The 21,041-nt window shown below is 47.3% G+C and overlaps 1 protein-coding gene across 1 annotated transcript in view; it reads left to right on the plus strand.

The window, feature by feature from the left end:
* ARID4A (AT-rich interaction domain 4A) overlaps positions 1-21,041 on the plus strand; it is a 360,940-nt gene that overhangs the window by 158,760 nt on the left and 181,139 nt on the right. The window contains exon 12 of the mRNA XM_069207594.1: positions 2,950-3,022. Within this exon, the coding sequence (XP_069063695.1) occupies positions 2,950-3,022 (73 nt within the window). The remainder of the gene's footprint in view (positions 1-2,949; positions 3,023-21,041) is intronic.

Genomic DNA, 21,041 nt, shown 5'->3' on the forward strand with positions numbered 1-21,041 from the left:
CCCTCAATGTTTAGCTTCTCGTTATGGTACTGTTGTTTTTGATGTCCATTCTCTTCAGATCTCTTCTTTCTTGTGATATGAAATATTTCTCATTCTAAATTGGAATTTTTTTGATCGCCATTACTTTAGCCAGGAGTGTAAAGGGGTACTTCATGTGCATATGTCCCAGCTGAATTTTCAACAAGACCATATCCTTCTGAGGGACAGGAGTACGTTTATATGTGGTTGTATCCGGGTTTTATCTGATCTAGAAAACACACAACTGAATATATTTCCTCCTGGTGGACTACTTTCATATACTGGATTCAAACGGTACTCTCGGATTTTATGGTGCTCATTCCAGAGTTCTAGTCAAAGAAACTGTGGGGCTTCCCTGGTTCTGAAGGAATGCCATTACGCAACTGCTCATCCTCTGTATGAAAGTTTTGCAGACTGAGTGAAATAAGGGTTATGGTGCTTGCCCTGGACATTGTGCTGAAAATCAATGATGCTTGGGTGTGTGCCCACAGACTCCATATTCAGAGTACTCATTCAATATCGAAAAGTAAGGCTTCTGTCATGTTTACACAAATGGAGTATTCATCCTGATATTCATAGTGCATTTAGAAATGTGGGGGTATACACACGTGAATCTCTGTGCATTTCATTGGAAGGCCATTACTCCTCTATAGGATTTCCAAAAATGTGTTCTTTTGGAGTCACAGTGCAAGTACCTTAGAATTAACAATGTGGCTTATTTTTACACATTTTTTTTTTATTATTCAAAAGGTCTTGAGCAGCTACCCAAAATTTCAGGAACTGATCCTGGTGATTTTGGATTAGCTCATCTTTAGATGGCTCAGAGGAGTCCGGTTCCCAGATCTATAGCCTGTCAAGGAGGGTTTTTCCACTGCTTAATTTGCAGCAAGGGTTGGAGTGGCAGACTGATGCTCCTGCATATGGACCGAAACATCCTTCAATTACCTATTTGGCTCCTTAGGCGGAGGTAACTTGAACATCAATTCTTTGACGCGTTCAGTATTGTGGAAAATAATGTGCGAAAACGCAAAAGGCATTTAAATTCTGCGGAGTTTTTGTTTGCAGCTAACAAAGAAGGTTTGAAGATGACCGTCGTTAGGGTTATCAGATTCCTCTTTTAATTACATTTCGGAAACTCATTAACTGTTATATTTTAGATTCTGTGGTTTCTTTATTTTTAGGGTAACTGTCAAACCGGTAAACTCTCTTCCTTAAATCATTGATCAGTAGTGCCTCAAATTGATATTTACAGAATTAAAGGTTTAAACCTTTGCACAGCACTCTTCTCGAGTACCTTACTGGTAACTGATTTCCTTTTATTGAGAGCTTTAGCTTTTTTGGTGTCAGAGTTGCAAGTCTTGTCGGACTGTTTAGCAAAACAAAAACTGGAGCTGTTAAGGGCTTGCAGTCATATATTCAGAGCTGCCAAATACACGTTGGACACCTTTTTTATTGTTTCCTGTGGGCTTGCTTCTAAAGTTTGGCTCCTGTAAAACAGTCGGTTTCCATCAGATTAGTCTCCGCAGTAGATGCTAAAAGAGCCCATCAAAAGGACTGTATTTGATTTTTTGAAAAAAGATGGCTCAATATTATCATGTTGGGTACAGTAATAAACCTTAGTAGGCTTACCATTGGTTGGCTTGTTAGTCCCATATGCTTGCTTATTTAATGCTTTCCTTCCAATTTTTGTGTTTGTCTCCCTGGAGCATATCTTCTTTACCATCCATTTGATTTAAAAGCTTACTGCCCACAAATAGAGAACCCTTTTGTTCTTTAGCACATTTACTTGCATGGAGTGCTAGTCTTGCTCTCTTCCGCAAGTGCTACCAAACTCCACCTGCCCCAAAATACACACAATCCTTTAGTGAATTCTGTATTGCTCCATCAAACATAACACCCGCCACGTTGCCCCATTCCTCATCCATTGCTTTTTCCACTGCTCCTTGGCTTATTTTGCTTTGAATTTAATTTACCCCTCCTCGTGCACTTGTTGTTCATCTGCCCCGGGCCGCTCCCCATTGCTCCCACATGTTGACTTATTCCCCAAATGCTCCGCCATTTTTTCTCCCAACCCACGCATTACGTTCTTATTGAGGACACATGCCTATGTACAAGTCATCCTGCTTTCTTTTTTTTCCAGTTCTGAACAGAAGCTAGAAAGCTAGTAGTCGAAAAGATGAAACCCATTGACTTTGCCGTTGCTTACTTTACTTTTCAGAGGCATATCTATCCAGATCGCTATTTTTTTGCTGGGTAATGTTTGAAATATAAAGAATCAGTAGAGGAAAGGGTATCAGATGAAAAGGTTGCATCGTTTTATCAGCATTGGTTCAGATGTAATCTGTTTTTCCCTCTGCAGATTCTTTATTGCCAACGTCCTCTTTCTATCTTCTGGTGCCTGCTAGGCTGGAAACTTAAACAGTCTTGTAAGGTGGCACTATGTAAATACTGTTGTTCTAGTTATACTGGACACATGGCTTGGAGTCCACAACTGCAATATTTTCAAAAAGACACATCTGCAGAGGAAGAACAGGATCCATTAGAACCCACCATTTGAAGATGCTTACTTCTTGGATCAGTGGATACTGTTACTGCCTCATGGTATTTCTCCCTATGCATCATTACCTCCTAGATTGAGAGTGGGGGAGGGGAGTGTCAAAGCCTAAAACCGAATTATGTTCATTTTAACGGGTACACGACGAGGTGCTACGGACTTAATTTTTTTAAAGCATTTGTTAGGCTCTACCACTTGAGGGTCCTATTTAGCCTTTTCAGATTAGAAAAGTATTAGTGAAATCAGTTCAATACTTGTGCCTTACAGGGTAACAACCACCTGTATCTGTCTAAGAGCCTTTCAAATGTTGTAATATTTTTACTGAACTAGACTAAAGCATGATCTTCTTAACCTGCTATTTACTGTCCTCTCCATAGCCTGAAGAAGAGCCCGATCCAGAAGAAAGGGACAACTTCCTTCAACAGCTTTATAAGTTTATGGAAGACAGAGGTACTACATTGTGTCTTTTGTTTATGCACTTATCAGCGTATCTGTTTCCTAGGCTCTGCGTCAATAAGCATCACCAATAATAAGAATTCTGCAATATTTATTTGATTGGTGTCTGCTTGGATTTTGACACACTAATTGTGACATCATTTTCAAGATGGGCCTTTTAGCTGAAAATCGTCAATGCAAGGGAAGTTGAGGTTATGATGCAACACCTAAAAAGCTTTGAAGATTCCTAGTTATGGTTGTATATTAAATCATAATTGCAACGGCCCATTCTTGGATAATATTTATGACCTCATATGTTACATTGAAGATTACATCCTCGGAACACTACTGAGGGAAAACCTATTTTTACTGTTTCACAGCTTTTATTCTCGTAATGAAAATACAGCTCTGACTCTTTTACTTCAAACATGTACTTGTTCAATATGGTATTCTAATTTAGACTGTGAGCTCTTGATGAGGTTGCCCGTTTGATGACCTTGCAAATGGAGCCACTGTTTTTAATGCAATCATACCATAACTGTTGACTAGCACTGAAGTTTATCTTTTTTATGTAATATTAGGGGATCTCATCAGTGCAAAGGTAAAAGCCTTTCTAAGGAATATCGTAGGTCAGCTGGCAGTCTGTGGAAATTCAGCCTTTCATCACTGCCATGTAACGCAAGCTGTAGTGTCCATTATTGGTGATAATATAAGTGATGTGTCCTATGATATCCTTGGCATTGGCGGTGACATGTTGTAGGCCCGGCATAGTTCCACGGGATACATATTAATTGTTTATGGGGAAAGTGCCCTCTTTCTTGTCATGGTTACCCCCATTTTCTGCCTGTTGTCCGTGTGTTTGAGTGTTCACTGGGATCCTGCTAACCAGGACCCCAGTGATTATGCTCTCTCCTCTAAATTTGGTTGCTACTGACCTCTTTTCTTCCCACAATTGCCATTTTGGTCCCCCTCCACCATGTAAGTTCCTAGTATGGTACCTGGCTACCCAGGGCATTGGGGTTCCAGGGGATTACTATTCACTGCAGCAGTTATTCTGCCACCCATTCTGAGCCCATGCAAAGCGCCCTGTTGGCCTGCCATTGCAGCCTGCATGAAACGGGTGCATGCACCTGTTTTCACTACACCAGATCACCAGAAGTCACCCCTATGGTAGGCCCTCTCTGCCCAGAGGGCAGGGTGCAGGTACATGTGTGTGAGGGCACCCCTGCACTAGCAGAGGTGCCCCCACAAACTCCAGATCCATTTTCCTGGACTTTGTGAGTGCGGGGACTCCATTCTGATGGATACAACTACCTGTGGATTCCTCACCTAATGAATTCTCCCATGGCGCCAGCATTCGACGAAAATCTTCTTCCTAGTCTCTGCACGTCGACGAGGACGTCACTCTAGCCCACGCGACGCCGTCTGACGTCATACAGGCAATAAGAGGTCCTCGACGACGTGCCGACGTCAGTTCCCTTTTTTCCGTGCATTCGAAACGGTTATCTTCGAGGGAGCAACTGTTACTTTTGTGGTTACAGTGTATTTTTGCTGCGTAGTCTTTCGCTGTGGGAATAATGTCGCAGAGAAAGTCTGGATTCAAGCCTTGTCGTGAGTGTGGAGGCAAGATGTCAGTGACGGATCCTCATTCCGACTGCCTTTGGTGTTTGAGCTCCGACCACGACGTCTCGACTTGTGATTCATGCCAGCACATGAATCCAAAGGCCCTCAAGGAACATGAGGCGAAGCTGTTTATGGCGAAATCGAAAAAAGAGAAGCATCACAAGAAGTCTTCTTCGCCAAGACATCGGCGTCATCGAGACTCCCGGCGCCGTAGAGAATCTCGGCGTCATTCGAGCAAGGAGACTCGTTCCAGGTCTTCGGATCGGCGCCGAAGAACATGGGAGATCAGTCCCACGGTTACGCCTCATCCTTCGACGCCGTTGCCCTCTCCGGCGTCTCCGACTTCACCTGGACAGGCGTCGGTGATTGAGGTATTGGAGCCTCAGGTGTTATCTCCGGCGTCGCAGACGTCGAGGCCGGCGTCGGGGTCGCCTCCGAGACAGGCACCCCGGTATCCGGCTTTTCCCACCCCTGGAGCCGATGGTTCCGCATTCTTGAATGCGATGTATGCCATCTTCCAACAGATGGCTCCAGGGGGTGCTCCGGCTGGGCCTTTGGCCTTTTCATTGGGTGATCCTGCGCCTCTTCGGCCGGCACCCTTTATGCCCTTTCTCCCTTTTGGGAACGTGGGCTCGGCGCCGGTGTCGGCGCCGGTGGCCGCTCCGGTGGCTTCAGAGGGATTAGCCCCGGGGAATTCCATCCCGTCGACGTCGGGATTTCGGCCTGTGACTCCGGTGGCTCCATCTGCTTCGACTGCTCTTTCGTCGGCGCCGAAGTTACCTGCGGCGCTGGACGCGGCGTCTGTGGCTTCTGAAGATCGGCGCCGATCTTCGACTTCGGCGGAGGCATTGTCGACTCCGCGTATTGAGCAACGGCTTCATTCGAGGAGACGTGCTCTCCGTGTATTAGAAGAGCAGGAGTACCAACGAGCCCTGGAAGAAGGAGAGCTAGAGGACTCGGGTGATGGGCTGCGTGGTCTGGAGTCGGCCAGTGGGCTGGACACTTCCCCTGAGTGGGATCTTTCGTCCCCAGGAGAATATACTGAGGAGGCTGCTTCCTTTCATGCAGTAGTACGGAAGGCAGCTAGTTTTTTGGACCTGCCTTTGCCGGTGATGGAGGCAAAAAAAAACCTAACCGAGGTGCTACATCCGGCCTCAGCTGCGGCAGAGCCTCTTTTGCCATTTAATGACGCTCTGCTGGATCCGGTGTTAGAGGTGTGGAAGAGGCCGGCATCTTCCCCAGCAGTTCACAGGGCCGTGGCCAGGAGGTATCGGGCGGCTCCAACTGACCCTGGTTTTCTGTCTAGGCACCCTACGCCGCAGAGCTTGGTGGTGCAGGCCTCCTGTTCATCCAAGTCAGCGCCTGGTTCTTTCCCGACGGTGCCTGGGGACAGAGATTCAAAGAAACTGGAGGCGCAGTCCAAGAAGATTTTTTCGTCCTGCAGTCTGGCGTTGAAGGCCACCAACGCAACCTGTATCCTGGGGAGGTATATTCATGCTCTGATGGATGACATTTCCTCATCATTTACAGAGCTTCCCCAGGGTCTTTTGGACGTTGTTTCAAATGCCCAGGCTGCTGCGACCCAGATTATCCAGACTGGACTGGATACGACCGACTCGGTGGCCAGAGCAATGGGCACAACTGTGGTGGCAAGGAGGCAGGCCTGGCTCCGTAACTCGGGCTTTTCTGCGGATGTACAGCCCACATTGTTGGATCTCCCGTTTGATGGGGACAAACTGTTTGGAGCCAAGGCTGATTCGGCATTGGAACGTTTTAAGGAGAGCAGGGCCACGGCTAAGTCGTTAGGGCTCCAAGCTCCTTCTTCCACGGCCTCTTCCAGATTTTTCAGGAGGTTTCGTGGATTTGGGCGTGGCTCTTCCTCCTCTTCCTTTCGGAGAAGATATCAGCAACCTGCCTCTTCCCATCCCTATAGATCTTTTAGAGGGAGAGGTAGGGTCCGCACCAGAGGAGCCTCTCAGCAGCACTCTGCCTCTTCCTCATCCTCTGGCGGGGTGCAGCAGGGGAAGCAGCCTTAGGCTTCCACCATTCCCCACTCACTCCTCTCCTGTAGGGGGAAGATTACAGCATTTTCTCACCAAATGGAAGACTGTTACAACGGACACTTGGGTTCTCAGTATTGTGGGAAAAGGCTACACCCTTCCCTTTCGGGAGTTCCCGCCCCTCATCCCACCCCGCCCTTCTTATTGTTCAGAAGAACACCTCCTGTTGCTAGAACAGGAGGTACAAGCCCTCCTTTCAAAGGGCGCGGTGGAGTTGGTCCCAGAGCAGGAAAGGGGTCGAGGATGTTACTCAAGGTATTTCCTGATTCCCAAGAAGGATGGTCGTTTGAGACCAATCCTGGACCTGAGGATCTTGAATTGGTTCCTCAAGCAGGAAAAGTTCAAGATGCTGACCCTAGCACAGGTGCTTTTGGCGTTGAACAAGGAAGACTGGATGGTGTCTGTCGACTTGCAGGATGCTTACTTTCATGTCCCGATACTCAAGTCACACAGGAAGTATCTCCGGTTTGTGGTGGGATCGCAGCACTATCAGTTTGCGGTCCTTCCGTTTGGTCTTACTTCAGCACCTCGAGTCTTCACGAAGGTGATGTCGGTGGTTGCGGCAGAACTCAGAAGGAAGGGGATAGCAGTATTCCCTTACTTGGACGACTGGTTGATCAAAGCCAAGTTCCCGGAGCTTGTGTCGCATCATCTGCAGTCAACAACCCAGTTGTTGTTCGACCTGGGTTTTTCGGTGAACGAGCCCAAATCTCACCTAGAGCCCTCTCAGCGCCTCCTGTTCATAGGGGCAGTACTGGATACAACATTGGGTCGGGCCTTTCCTCCGCCTCAGCGGATTCAAGATATTCAGGATTTGGTTCCAATGTTTCGAAATGGAGCGGTAGTTCCAGTCCTCAAGGTCCTTCGTCTGCTCGGTCTGTTTGCCTCCTGCATTCTGTTGGTCACGCATGCTCGCTGGCACATGAGGGCTCTTCAGTGGTGCCTCCGAAGGCAGTGGTCTCAACACAAAGGGGATCTAGAGAGTACTGTCAAGATCTCCAGAGATGCTGCTGTGGATTTGAAGTGGTGGATTGCAAGCAACAATCTTTCACAAGGAAAGCCGTTCGAGCAGTCGCCACCAGTGGCCACAGTCATAACGGATGCTTCCACTCTAGGGTGGGGAGCTCATCTGGGGGATCTGGAGATCAAAGGCCTTTGGTCTCCAGAGGAACAGATGTTTCACATCAATCTGTTAGAGTTACGGGCTGTACGTCTGGCTCTCAAGGCCTTCCTCCCTTCCCTTCGCGGTCAGTCGGTACAGGTTCTAACGGACAATACTACCATGATGTGGTACATAAACAAGCAGGGAGGAGTAGGGTCGTACCTTCTCTGCAGAGAAGCTCTTCGACTATGGTCCTGGACAAAGGACCATCAGATTTGCTTGATAGCAAACCATCTGGCCGGAGTCTTAAACGTGCGTGCGGACCGTCTCAGTCGCCAATTCTCGGCAGACCACGAGTGGCGTCTCCATCCAGATCAAATCCGTTTAATCTTCCAGAGGTGGGGGTTTCCTCGGGTAGATCTGTTTGCCACTCGAGAGAACGCGCATTGTCCGTTATTCTGCAGTCTCCAGTATCCGATGCAGGGAGCGTTGGGGGACGCGTTTCAAATAACCTGGTGCGGCCAGTTGCTTTACGCGTTTCCTCCCATACCCTTGATTCCTCGAGTATTGAGGAAGATTCGCCAGGACCGGGCTCTAGTCATCCTAATAGCTCCGGATTGGCCAAGGAGGGTATGGTACTCCGACCTTCTCCAACTCTCAATGTGCCCTCCGCTCCGTCTCCCTCTCAGGGCAGACCTCCTCTCGCAGTCGCAGGGGCAGGTTTTACACCCCAACCTCCAGAGTTTGCACCTACATGCCTGGAGATTGAACGGGGCAACCTGAGTTCCTTCTCTCTCCCGCCTGAGGTAGTGGATGTTATATTAGCGGCCAGGCGACACTCCACTAAATCTATCTACGCTAATAGATGGTCTAAATTTGTTGCGTGGTGTGGAGAGAGGCAGATTGATCCCTTACATGCTCATCTATCGGACATTTTGTCTTTTGCTCTGTCTTTATCGCAGAAAGGTTGTGCAGTGGCTACCATTAAGGGTTATTTATCGGCCTTGTCAGCCTTCATATGTCTTCCAGACCAACCATCTTTATTTAAATCCCCTATTGTTATCAGATTCTTGAAAGGTCTTCTAAATAAATATCCTCCAAAACCATTCGTTATGCCGCAATGGGATTTGTCCTTGGTCCTGACTTTCCTTATGGGGTCCCCTTTTGAACCTATGCATTCTTGCCCCTTAAGGTATTTGTTTTTAAAAACAGTCTTCCTGATAGCTATAACATCAGCAAGGAGAGTGAGTGAGTTGCAGGCCTTATCAGTAAAACCTCCTTATACAACTTTTTATGGGGATAAGGTGGTGTTGAGGACCAAGGCTGCTTTCCTCCCGAAGGTTGTTTCACCTTTCCATTTGGCTCAGGCAATTACTTTGTCCACGTTCTATCCTCCGCCTCATCCTTCCAAAGAGGAAGAAAGACTGCACCGTCTGGACCCAAAGAGGGCGTTGAGCTTCTTTATTGATAGAACAAAGGATTTCAGGCTGGAGGATCAGCTGTTTATTGGATACGTGGGCAAGAGGAGAGGAAAGGCAGTCCACAAGAGAACACTATCCAGGTGGGTTGTTCTTTGCATTAAAATCTGTTACTCTTTGGCAAAGAAGGATCCTCCTGAGGGCATTAGAGCTCATTCCACCAGAGCTAAGTCGGCCACTTCGGCCTTGGCCAGAGGTGTTCCTGTGGTCGACATCTGCAAGGCCGCAACTTGGTCGTCCCTTCACACTTTTGCAAAACATTACTGTTTGGATTCTGAGGTTAGAAGGGACGGCCATTTTGCACGGTCAGTGCTGCAGGATTTCTTGGTTTGACCATTTGGGCACCCACCGCCAGGCGTGGTACTGCTTTGGGACTCTATTCATTAGGTGAGGAATCCACAGGTAGTTGTATCCATCAGAAGAACGAGTTACTTACCTTCGGTAACGACTTTTCTGGTGGATACATTAGCTACCTGTGGATTCCTCACGGTCCCACCCGCCTCCCCGTTGCCTTTCTGGTCTTACCAAGTAATCCTTGAGTGCGCTCCTCTTGGTCTTCGAGGGTGCAATAGATGTTGTATATAATATATTTATATATATGTATATATCTTTGTGTATATACTTGATGTGTATATATATTAAAAAAAAGAAGAAAAAAAAAGATATATATATATATATATATATATATATATATATATATATATATATATATATATATATATATATATATATATATATATATATATATATATATGATTTACAGCTATTCAGGCAAATGTTGTGTATTTTACAATGTTATGGGATGTTGCCTTGCTCTTTCATTGCATTGCATTGCCTGGTTGTTCTCATGCACGTAAAAAATGATTGGTACTGACGTCGGCACGTCGTCGAGGACCTCTTATTGCCTGTATGACGTTAGACGGCGTCGCGTGGGCTAGAGTGACGTCCTCGTCGACGTGCAGAGACTAGGAAGAAGATTTCCGTCGAATGCTGGCGCCATGGGAGAATTCATTAGGTGAGGAATCCACAGGTAGCTAATGTATCCACAGTAACTCGTTCTTTTATGCGTTTACTGGACATAGGTCACTACCTATGTCCAACTACATAATGGTAACTCTGAACCTGGGCATGTTTGGTATCAAACATGTCGTAATCATACCCCAATACTGTTGCAAGTATTGGAAGTATGATTACATGCACTCTGGGGACTCCTTGCAGGACCCCTCAGACTGGTTTCTGCGCTCCTGCTGCTTGATCCGATCAAGCCCAGGAAGGCAGAACAAAGGATTTCCTTTGGGAGAGGGAGGCAACACCCTCTCCCTTTGGAAATAGGTGTGACTGGCTTGGGAGGGATAGACTCTTCAAGCCACTGGTTTGCTTAGAAGGGCACGTTTGGTGCCCTCTGTGCATAAACCAGTTCAGGGACCCCCCCAGTCCCTGCTCTGGCGCAACACTGGACAGTGGAAAGGGGAGTGACCACTCCCATGTCCATCACACCCAGGGGCGCTGCCCAGAGCTCCTCCAGAGGGTCCCTGGGTTCTGCCATCTTGTTTCCAAGGTTGGCAGGGAACTCTGGGAGCATCTGAGTGGCCAGGCCAGGCAGGTGACGTCAGAGGCCCCTCCTGATAGATGCTTACCTGGTTAGGTGACCAATCCCCCCTTTCCGGGCTATTTAGGGTCTCTCTCTCTCTTGGGTGGGGTCCTCGGATTCGGCTTGCAAGGTTTCCAGCAGGACTCCTCTGCAAGCTTTGCTTTGACTTCTGGCCTCCGGAACAGCGACTGGAACGTCCAGGACCCGACAAGCTGCTTCCAAAAAGAAAGGACTCTTCAGCAACGTTGTTTCTAGGGCTCCTGCCAACTTTGCAACAATTTCCTCGCCGTGTATCCTAGTATACTGCAGCTCTTCAGCCCGCACAAGAAGAAGGAATCTCCCTCGGAGTGAAGGAGTCACTCCCCTGCAACCGCAGGCACCGACGACCAGCAACGACCGGCTGCGTGGATCCCCTCTTCTGCTGAGCTGCGTGGATCCTGCATGACGGGTGGTGGTCCGGAGTAGTTCTCTTGGTCCTGTCTGCCAGCTGTCCAACTTCGGTGGAGGTAAGCCTTTGCCTTCCCACGCAGGACGGTGCCCCCCCTGCACCATGTCTCTTGCAGCTGCCAAGGCTTGCTTGCATCTCCTCTAAGGGATCTTCAGGCGAAGTGAAGCTCCAGCCCCCAGCACTCCATCCTGCAATGCACAGCCTCCTGCGTGGTTCTCCTGTGGTGTGGGGTCCACTTTTGTTGTGTTGCGTTGGCTCCTACGACTCCGGGGTCCCCGTCCTATGGGACTCCTGTGGGTGCTGCATCTGCTCCTGTGGACTTTCTGGCACTGAGGGCTCTCTGAGACTCCCCCCTCCTGGGTTGAGTCCCCCCTAGGCCTCGCTGGTCCCCCACAGCACCTCTTTTCCACTAACCGCGAGTTTGCCTTTGCCAAGGCTTGTTGGTGGAAATTCTGCACGGACACCCATCTGCAATCCTCCTTCGGGCGTGGGACATCTTCTGCATCCATCACAAACTCTTCTCCGGCTCCAGGGCTGCAGTGCTGACCTGTTCTTCATAATCATCGAAAAACTCCTGCATCCACAGCTGGGAGGGTAGTACCTGGTACTCCTCCTGCACTCCACTGTGACTCTTGGACTTGGTCCCCTCTCTCCACCGGTCTTCTTTACTTCAGGAATCCACCGCTGGTTTTCTTGCAGTCTTCTCTGGGTGTCTTCTTTTCCTTCTTTGCCTCCTTTTGGGTGTTTTGGGGAAAATCTATTGTTTTACTTCTGCCTTCCTGGTCGCTGGGAGGTACTATGTTACTTATCTCTGGGGTTTTCTAGTACTCCCAGCTCCCCTTTACACATTTTACTGACTTAGGTGGGGGTACCTTGTTCACATTTATTTTTTTTTTTTTTTAGTATAAGGTTTGTGCTCCCCCTAGGGTCACTATTGGTTATTATTATTTGCACTGTTTTCTAACCTTTTCTGTGCCTATTTCTGATTGCTAGCATATATGTTCAATGGCATGTGTAGCCGCAGATACACATGCTTTGCATATTCCGCCCTCTGGTGTTGGGCTCGGAGTGTTACAAGTTGTTTTTCTTCGAAGAAGCTTTTTTCGAGTCACGAGATAGAGTGCCTCCTCCTCCCAGTGATAGTGCGCATGGGCATAGAGTCCTTTGTTAGATTGTTTTCTTTCCGCCGTCGGGTTCGGACGTGTTTTCTCTCGATCCAGTAAATCTCGATAAGAAAATTCAAAATGTATTCTAATCTTTCTGTAATATCCTCGATATTGTTTTCGATCGGGTTTCCAACTATACTCGATCCTATTCAAACCGTCAAGGTTGGTTTTTTTCTCACCCTTAAAAAGGCAACGCCCTTTAAGGGCCTGCTTCCATGTGAGTCTGATGTAACAAACTCAACTTCTATTCTGTCCTCAGTGTTACGCGAAATTTCTGTACACCGATCAGCACTCAGTGTGCAATCTTGGTCTATCTCCAGACCATCAAGAAGACAATTGCGACGCCTCTAGATCTTTTCGATCTAAGAAGGCTCTTCAGGACCGTAGACCTCATCTCGAGATGGCGTCAAAACCAACAGAAGAACACACCGGACATCTTCGGTGAAGAACATGCCCAAGAGGAGGTTTTGCATTAGGCAGTCTTTTTCTTCCAAGACTCAGACTCCAAAGAACATTCACATGACAACAGCCACTACATGCCTGCGGCGCAGTACGCGAGTACAACTGCCCCATCACACCACACACATTACTAAAGACTCCAGGACTGGTTGGCAAACCTCCACTGCCGTCAGGCCATAGTCTGATTTGTAAACAAAGTCCGGATGACCAACCTTTGGGTTCGGCACGGAGGTTTAAGACTAAGGTGCACTCTGCTTCGACCAAACTGACTCCACACCAATTTCGGAGTCGAGACGGAAATCCAAACTAACCACTGCAGAGCCGAAAAGGATTACACCACCTTCGGAGCCGACACTTACGGTTTGACCAAAACAAAAGTTTCAGAGTCGAATGCTAGGGGTAGTGAAGAAACTACTTCAACCCAGGAGTCCATAGACATTCAACCTATTCTAGAAGTGATGGACGCCAAACAAAGGAAAATACTTAATCAGAAGGACACAGGAAGTCTAATCGCCTCCCCTCCAACATCCTTTAAAAGGAAACTGTCTTTTAGAGACACTTCAAAAAATGCACCTCCATCAAAGAAGATCTTTAAGCACAAACTGGGAGAGGCTTAAATGTAGAAACACCCTTCACCACATTATCCTGTTCCTCCTTCCACAACTATCACCCACATATGAGGCACAATTATCACCATATACATCCTCAATTTCACCACATAGGGATAATTTTAGTGATGAACAGGACACAGATCCATGGGACACATATTACTGTTCCCATATTACCAAATGACCCTCAGTTATATCCTGCCAGACCCTCACCACCAGAGGACACTACAACATATAATCAAGTAGTGGTTAGAGCTGCAGCACACCATAATGTGCAAATGCACACTGGCCACATAGAGCAGGTTTTTCTGTTTGACATACTAGCATCAACACATAAGCAATATGAATGTTTTCCTATGCTCCCAGGAATGCTCAGACATAGTTCTCAAATCTTTCAAGAACCTGTTAATGTTATTAGATCTGCTGTGGATGCAACTGATACAGCAGCTAGATAGGTTAACACCAGTGTGCTTATTAGGAGACATGCCTGGTTGAGATGTTCAGGTTTGAAACCTGAGATACAACAGGCAGGTTTAAACATGCCATTTGATAAGCAGCAATTATTTGTCCCTGAAGTTGACACCGTGATAGCTGTCTCTGAATCTTTTTTTAGTTTGCCTAAGGTCATGGGGGTTTTGTATACCACACCCACCAGGGGGGATTTTCGTAGACCACAATTTAGAGGGGGTTTCAAACCTTCAGCCACGGAAAAACCATCCACCCATCAAAAACAATCCTCCCAATTCTGCACTAGAGGATCATTTAGAGGCTTCTATAGAGGATCTAACGGTAGAGTTAGAGGGAAACCCTCAGCATCCAAAGGTTCCTCACAATCTAACATACAGGGACTTTCTCACCATCCCCACAGAGCACACATCTCCTGTGGGAGGAAGACTGGTAAGTTGCTATCCACAACGGCATAACATCACTACAGATCAGTGGGTTCTGTCAATTATCCAACATGGTTACTATCTAGAACTGACTTCCACTCCTCCAAATATTCCACCTCGTTCACACAAATTAAATCGAGCATCTCATTCTATTAAAACAAGTAGTACAATCACTTTTTGTAGGAAGCTGGCTCTGTATATACTAGCTCAAAGTGAGAGATAGCGTGCACAGAGTCCAAGGGTTCCCCTTAGAGGTTGATAGTGGCAATAATAGATAATACTAATGCTCTATTTGTGGTAGTGTTGTCTAGCATTAGGCTTATCAGAGGGTAGTGTTAAGCATTTGTTGTACATACACAGGCAATAAATGGGAACACACACTCAAAGACTTAACTCCAGGCCAGTAGGTTTTTACATAGAAAAATATTATGTTCGATGGCATCTGTCGCTGTAGATACGCATGTTCTGCAATAGCTCGCCATCTGGTGTTGGGCCGGAGTGTTACAAGTTGTTTTTCTTCGAAGAAGTCTTTCGAGTCACGGGACCGAGTGACTCCTCCTTTTGTCTCCATTGCGCATGGGCGTCGACTCCATCTTCGATTGTTTTTTTTCCGCCATCGGGTTCGGACGTGTTCCTGTCGCTCCGAGTTTCGGAACGGAAAATTAGCTAATTTCGGAAGATTTTCGTCGGTATTGTTGCGTTCGGGATCGGCGTACTTAGATTCCACACCGCATCGAAGATCGAAGAGCTCCGGTGCCCTTCAGGGTAGTTTTTCGATCCCCCGTCGGGGCCTGGTCGGCCCGACCGCGTGCTGAAGAACGCCGATGGAACGGACCCCGTTCCGTTTCTGCCCCAAATGCCACAATAAATACCCCTACACAGACCAACACTTGGTCTGCAACCTGTGCCTGTCACCTGAGCACAGCGAACACACCTGCGAGGCCTGTCGTGCGTTCCGGTCCCGAAAAACACTCCGAGACCGTCGAGCCAGAAGACTTCAGATGGCGTCCGCACCGACAGCCCAACAGGAGTTCGAGGAACAGGAAGAGGAAGGTACCTTCTCGATCCAAGACTCAGACTCCGAAGGATTCGACGATACACAAACCGTGAGTAAGACGTCGAAAACCACACAGAGACACATTTACAAGGCCCAGGGGACGCCACTGCCATCCGGCCATGGCTCCACCCATAAATTCGGTGACCGACCGTCTGCACCGAAAAAGGCCCAAACAGTGCCGAGGTCGTCCGACTCCGGTCGAGACACCGGCACGCAGCCTTCTCGGGACCGAGAAAGTGCTGGAGACAAGCCTCGACACCGAGATGCCGGTGTGGACACGGCTCGACGCCGAGACAGCGGCACCGAAGCAGATCGACGCCGAGAGGTTTCGGCCCCGAAAAAGAAAAAAGTCACCTCGGAGCCGAAAAAACACGCAGACAGGGTTTCGATGCCGAAACAAACTGCAAGCGACCCAGCTCCAGGCTCTTATACAGAAGAGCACTCGCTAACCTCCCAAATGCAAAAGCATAGGTTTGAGGAAGAGCTACAAGCAACTGATGTGGACCATACGCAAAAGCGTATCTTCATACAGCAGGGGACAGGAAAAATAAGCACCCTTCCCCCTATTAGGAGAAAGAGAAGGTTGGAGTTCCAGACTGAACAGACACCACAACCAAAAGTGGTGAAAAGAGTTACCCCACCACCCTCTCCTCAGCCCGTGATTAACGTCTCACCAGCACAAACTCCATCACTCTCCCCAGCTCACACCACCATGAGCCAGGGTGACCAAGATCAGGACGCATGGGACCTATACGACGCCCCAGTGTCAGATAATAGTCCAGAGGCATACCCTACGAAGCCATCTCCACCAGAGGACAGCACCGCGTATTCTCAAGTGGTGGCTAGAGCAGCACAATTTCACAACGTAAGCCTCCACTCAGAACAGGTCGAGGATGATTTTTTATTCAACACACTCTCCTCCACCCACAGCTCGTACCAAAGCCTGCCTATGCTCCCTGGTATGCTCCGGCACGCAAAAGACATCTTTAAGGAGCCGGTCAAAAGTAGGGCAATCACACCAAGGGTGGAAAAAAAGTATAAGGCGCCTCCTACAGACCCGGTTTTCATCACTACACAGCTGCCACCAGACTCTGTCGTTGTAGGAGCAGCTAGGAAGAGGGCCAACTCTCACACATCTGGAGATGCACCACCCCCAGATAAAGAAAGCCGCAAGTTCGATGCAGCTGGTAAAAGAGTCGCAGCACAAGCTGCAAACCAGTGGCGCATCGCAAACTCCCAGGCACTACTTGCGCGCTATGACAGAGCCCACTGGGACGAGATGCAACATCTCATTGAACATCTGCCCAAGGACTTACAAAATAGGGCAAAACAAGTGGTTGAGGAGGGACAGGCCATTTCCAACAACCAGATCCGCTCCTCCATGGACGCTGCAGATACAGCTGCACGGACAATTAATACATCTGTAACTATCAGAAGGCATGCATGGCTCCGAACGTCTGGATTTAAACCAGAGATTCAACAAGCAGTTCTCAATATGCCTTTTAATGAAAAAGAACTGTTCGGTCCAGAAGTGGACACAGCGATTGAGAAACTCAAAAAAGATACGGACACTGCCAAAGCCATGGGCGCACTCTACTCCCCGCAGAGCAGAGGGAATTACAGCACATTCCGTAAAACGCCCTTTCGAGGGGGGTTTCGGGGTCAGAGCACACAAGCCAGCACCTCACAAGCAACACCGTCCAGTTACCAGGGACAGTATAGAGGAGGTTTTCGGGGACAATATAGAGGAGGGCAATTCCCTAGAAATAGAGGAAGATTTTAAAGCCCCAAAACCCCTACTACTAAACAGTGACTCACATGTCACTCACCCCCTCCACACAACACCAGTGGGGGGAAGAATAGGTCATTATTACAAAGCATGGGAGGAAATCACTACAGACACTTGGGTTCTAGCAATTATCCAGCATGGTTATTGCATAGAATTTCTACAATTCCCTCCAAACATACCACCAAAAGCACAAAATTTAACAACACACCATTCCAATCTCCTGGAGATAGAAGTGCAGGCACTATTGCAAAAGAATGCAATCGAATTAGTGCCAAACACACAAATAAACACAGGAGTTTACTCACTGTACTTTCTGATACCAAAGAAGGACAAAACGCTGAGACCAATCCTAGACCTCAGAGTAGTGAACACTTTCATCAAATCGGACCACTTCCACATGGTCACACTACAAGAAGTATTGCCATTGCTAAAACTACACGACTACATGGCAACTTTAGACCTCAAGGACGCTTATTTCCATATACCAATACACCCATCGCACAGGAAATACCTAAGGTTTGTATTCAAAGGAATACATTACCAATTCAAGGTACTGCCTTTCGGATTAACAACCGCACCAAGAGTCTTTACCAAATGCCTAGCGGTAGTCGCTGCACACATAAGAAGGCAGCAAATACATGTGTTCCCATATTTGGACGACTGGCTAATCAAGGCCCATTCGTTCATAGAGTGCTCAAATCACACAAATCAGATCATACAAACCCTCTTCAAACTCGGGTTCACCGTCAACTTTACAAAATCCAACATTCTGCCGCGCAAGGTACAACAATACCTAGGAGCCATAATAGACACATCAAAGGGAGTAGCCACTCCAAGTCCACAAAGAATTCTAAATTTCAACACCATCATACAACGCATGTATCCAACACAAAAGATACAAGCAAAGATGGTATTACAACTCCTAGGCATGATGTCTTCATGCATAGCCATTGTCCCAAACGCAAGACTGCACATGAGGCCCTTACAACAATGCCTAGCATCACAGTGGTCTCAAGCACAGGGTCACCTTCTAGATCTGGTGTTAATAGACCGCCAAACTTACCTCTCGCTTCTGTGGTGGAACAACATAAATTTAAACAAGGGGCGGCCTTTCCAAGACCCAGTGCCACAATACGTAATAACAACAGATGCTTCCATGACAGGGTGGGGAGCACACCTCGATCAACACAGCATACAAGGACAATGGAACGTACATCAAACAAAACTGCATATCAATCACCTAGAACTTCTAGCAGTTTTTCAAGCACTAAAAGCTTTCCAACCAATAATAGTTCACAAATACATTCTCGTCAAAACAGACAACATGACAACAATGTATTATCTAAACAAGCAGGGGGGGACGCACTCCACGCAGTTAAGCCTGCTAGCACAAAAGATTTGGCGTTGGGCAATTCACAACCAAATTCGCCTAATAGCACAATTTATACCAGGGATCCAAAATCAACTCGCAGACAATCTCTCTCGAGATCACCAACAGGTCCACGAATGGGAGATTCACCCCCAAATTCTGAACACTTATTTCAAACTCTGGGGAACACCTCAGATAGACTTGTTTGCGACAAGGGAGAACGCAAAATGCCAAAACTTCGCATCCAGATACCCACACGAACAATCCCAAGGCAATGCCCTATGGATGAACTGGTCAGGGATATTTGCTTACGCTTTTCCTCCTCTCCCTCTCCTTCCTTACCTGGTAAACAAACTCAGTCAAAGCAAACTCAAACTCATATTGATAGCACCAACTTGGGCAAGGCAACCCTGGTACACAACGCTGCTAGACCTATCAGTGGTACCCTGCATCAAATTGCCCAACAGGCCAGATCTGTTGACACAGCACAACCAAAAGATCAGACACCCAGATCCAGCATCGCTGAATCTAGCAATCTGGCTCCTGAAATCCTAGAATTCGGGCACTTACAACTTACCCAAGAATGTATGGAAGTCATAAAACAAGCTAGAAGGCCATCCACCAGGCACTGCTATGCGAGTAAATGGAAGAGGTTTGTTTGCTACTGCCATATTAATCAAATACAACCATTACACACAACTCCAGAACATGTAGTGGGTTACTTGCTTCACTTACAAAAATCTAACCTGGCTTTCTCTTCCATTAAAATACACCTTGCAGCAATATCTGCATACCTGCAGACTACCTATTCAACTTCCCTATATAAGATACCAGTCATTAAAGCATTCATGGAGGGCCTTAGGAGAATTATACCACCAAGAACACCACCTGTTCCTTCATGGAACCTAAATGTTGTCCTAACTAGACTTATGGGTCCACCTTTTGAACCCATGCATTCCTGCGACATACAGTTCCTAACCTGGAAGGTGGCATTTCTCATCGCCATTACTTCCCTAAGAAGAGTAAGCGAGATTCAGGCGTTTACAATACAGGAACCTTTTATACAACTACACAAAAATAAAGTCGTCCTAAGGACCAATCCTAAATTTTTGCCAAAGGTTATTTCACCGTTCCATCTAAATCAAACAGTGGAACTTCCAGTGTTTTTTCCACAGCCAGATACCGTAGCTGAAAGGGCACTACATACATTAGATGTCAAAAGAGCATTGATGTATTACATTGACAGAACAAAAAACATCAGAAAGACTAAACAACTATTTATTGCATTTCAAAAACCTCATGCAGGAAACCCAATATCAAAACAAGGTATAGCCAGATGGATAGTTAAATGCATCCAAATCTGCTACCTTAAAGCTAAACGACAGCTGCCCATTACACCAAGGGCAGACTCAACCAGAAAGAAAGGTGCTACCATGGCCTTTCTAGGAAACATCCCAATGCAAGAAATATGTAAGGCAGCCACATGGTCTACGCCTCACACATTCACCAAACACTACTGTGTAGACGTGTTATCCGCACAACAAGCCACAGTAGGTCAAGCCGTATTAAGAACATTATTTCACACTACTTCCACTCCTACAGGCTGATCCACCGCTTTTTGGGAAATAACTGCTTACTAGTCTATGCAGAACATGCGTATCTACAGCGACAGATGCCATCGAACTGAAAATGTCACTTACCCAGTGTACATCTGTTCGTGGCATCAGTCGCAGTAGATTCGCATGTGCCCACCCGCCTCCCCGGGAGCCTGTAGCAGTTTGGAAGTTACCTTCAATTATTTATATATGTATCATCTCAACCTTAAATAGGTGCATACTTAGTCACTCCATTGCATGGTGTAAGGAAATGCCTCCTTGGCATGGTTGCCCCCTGACTTTTTGCCTTTGCTGATGCTATGTTTACAATTGAAAGTGTGCTGAGGCCTGCTAACCAGGCCCCAGCACCAGTGTTCTTTCCCTAACCTGTACTTTTGTATCCACAATTGGCAGACCCTGGCATCCAGATAAGTCCCTTGTAACTGGTACTTCTAGTACCAAGGGCCCTGATGCCAAGGAAGGTCTCTAAGGGCTGCAGCATGTCTTATGCCACCCTGGAGACCTCTCACTCAGCACAGACACACTGCTTGCCAGCTTGTGTGTGCTAGTGAGGACAAAACGAGTAAGACGACATGGCACTCCCCTCAGGGTGCCATGCCAGCCTCACTGCCTATGCAGTATAGGTAAGACACCCCTCTAGCAGGCCTTACAGCCCTAAGGCAGGGTGCACTATACCATAGGTGAGGGTACCAGTGCATGAGCATGGTACCCCTACAGTGTCTAAACAAAACCTTAGACATTGTAAGTGCAGGGTAGCCATAAGAGTATATGGTCTGGG

This window comes from Pleurodeles waltl, chromosome 9 (genome assembly GCF_031143425.1).
Source record: "Pleurodeles waltl isolate 20211129_DDA chromosome 9, aPleWal1.hap1.20221129, whole genome shotgun sequence".
Lineage (NCBI taxonomy): Eukaryota > Metazoa > Chordata > Amphibia > Caudata > Salamandridae > Pleurodeles > Pleurodeles waltl.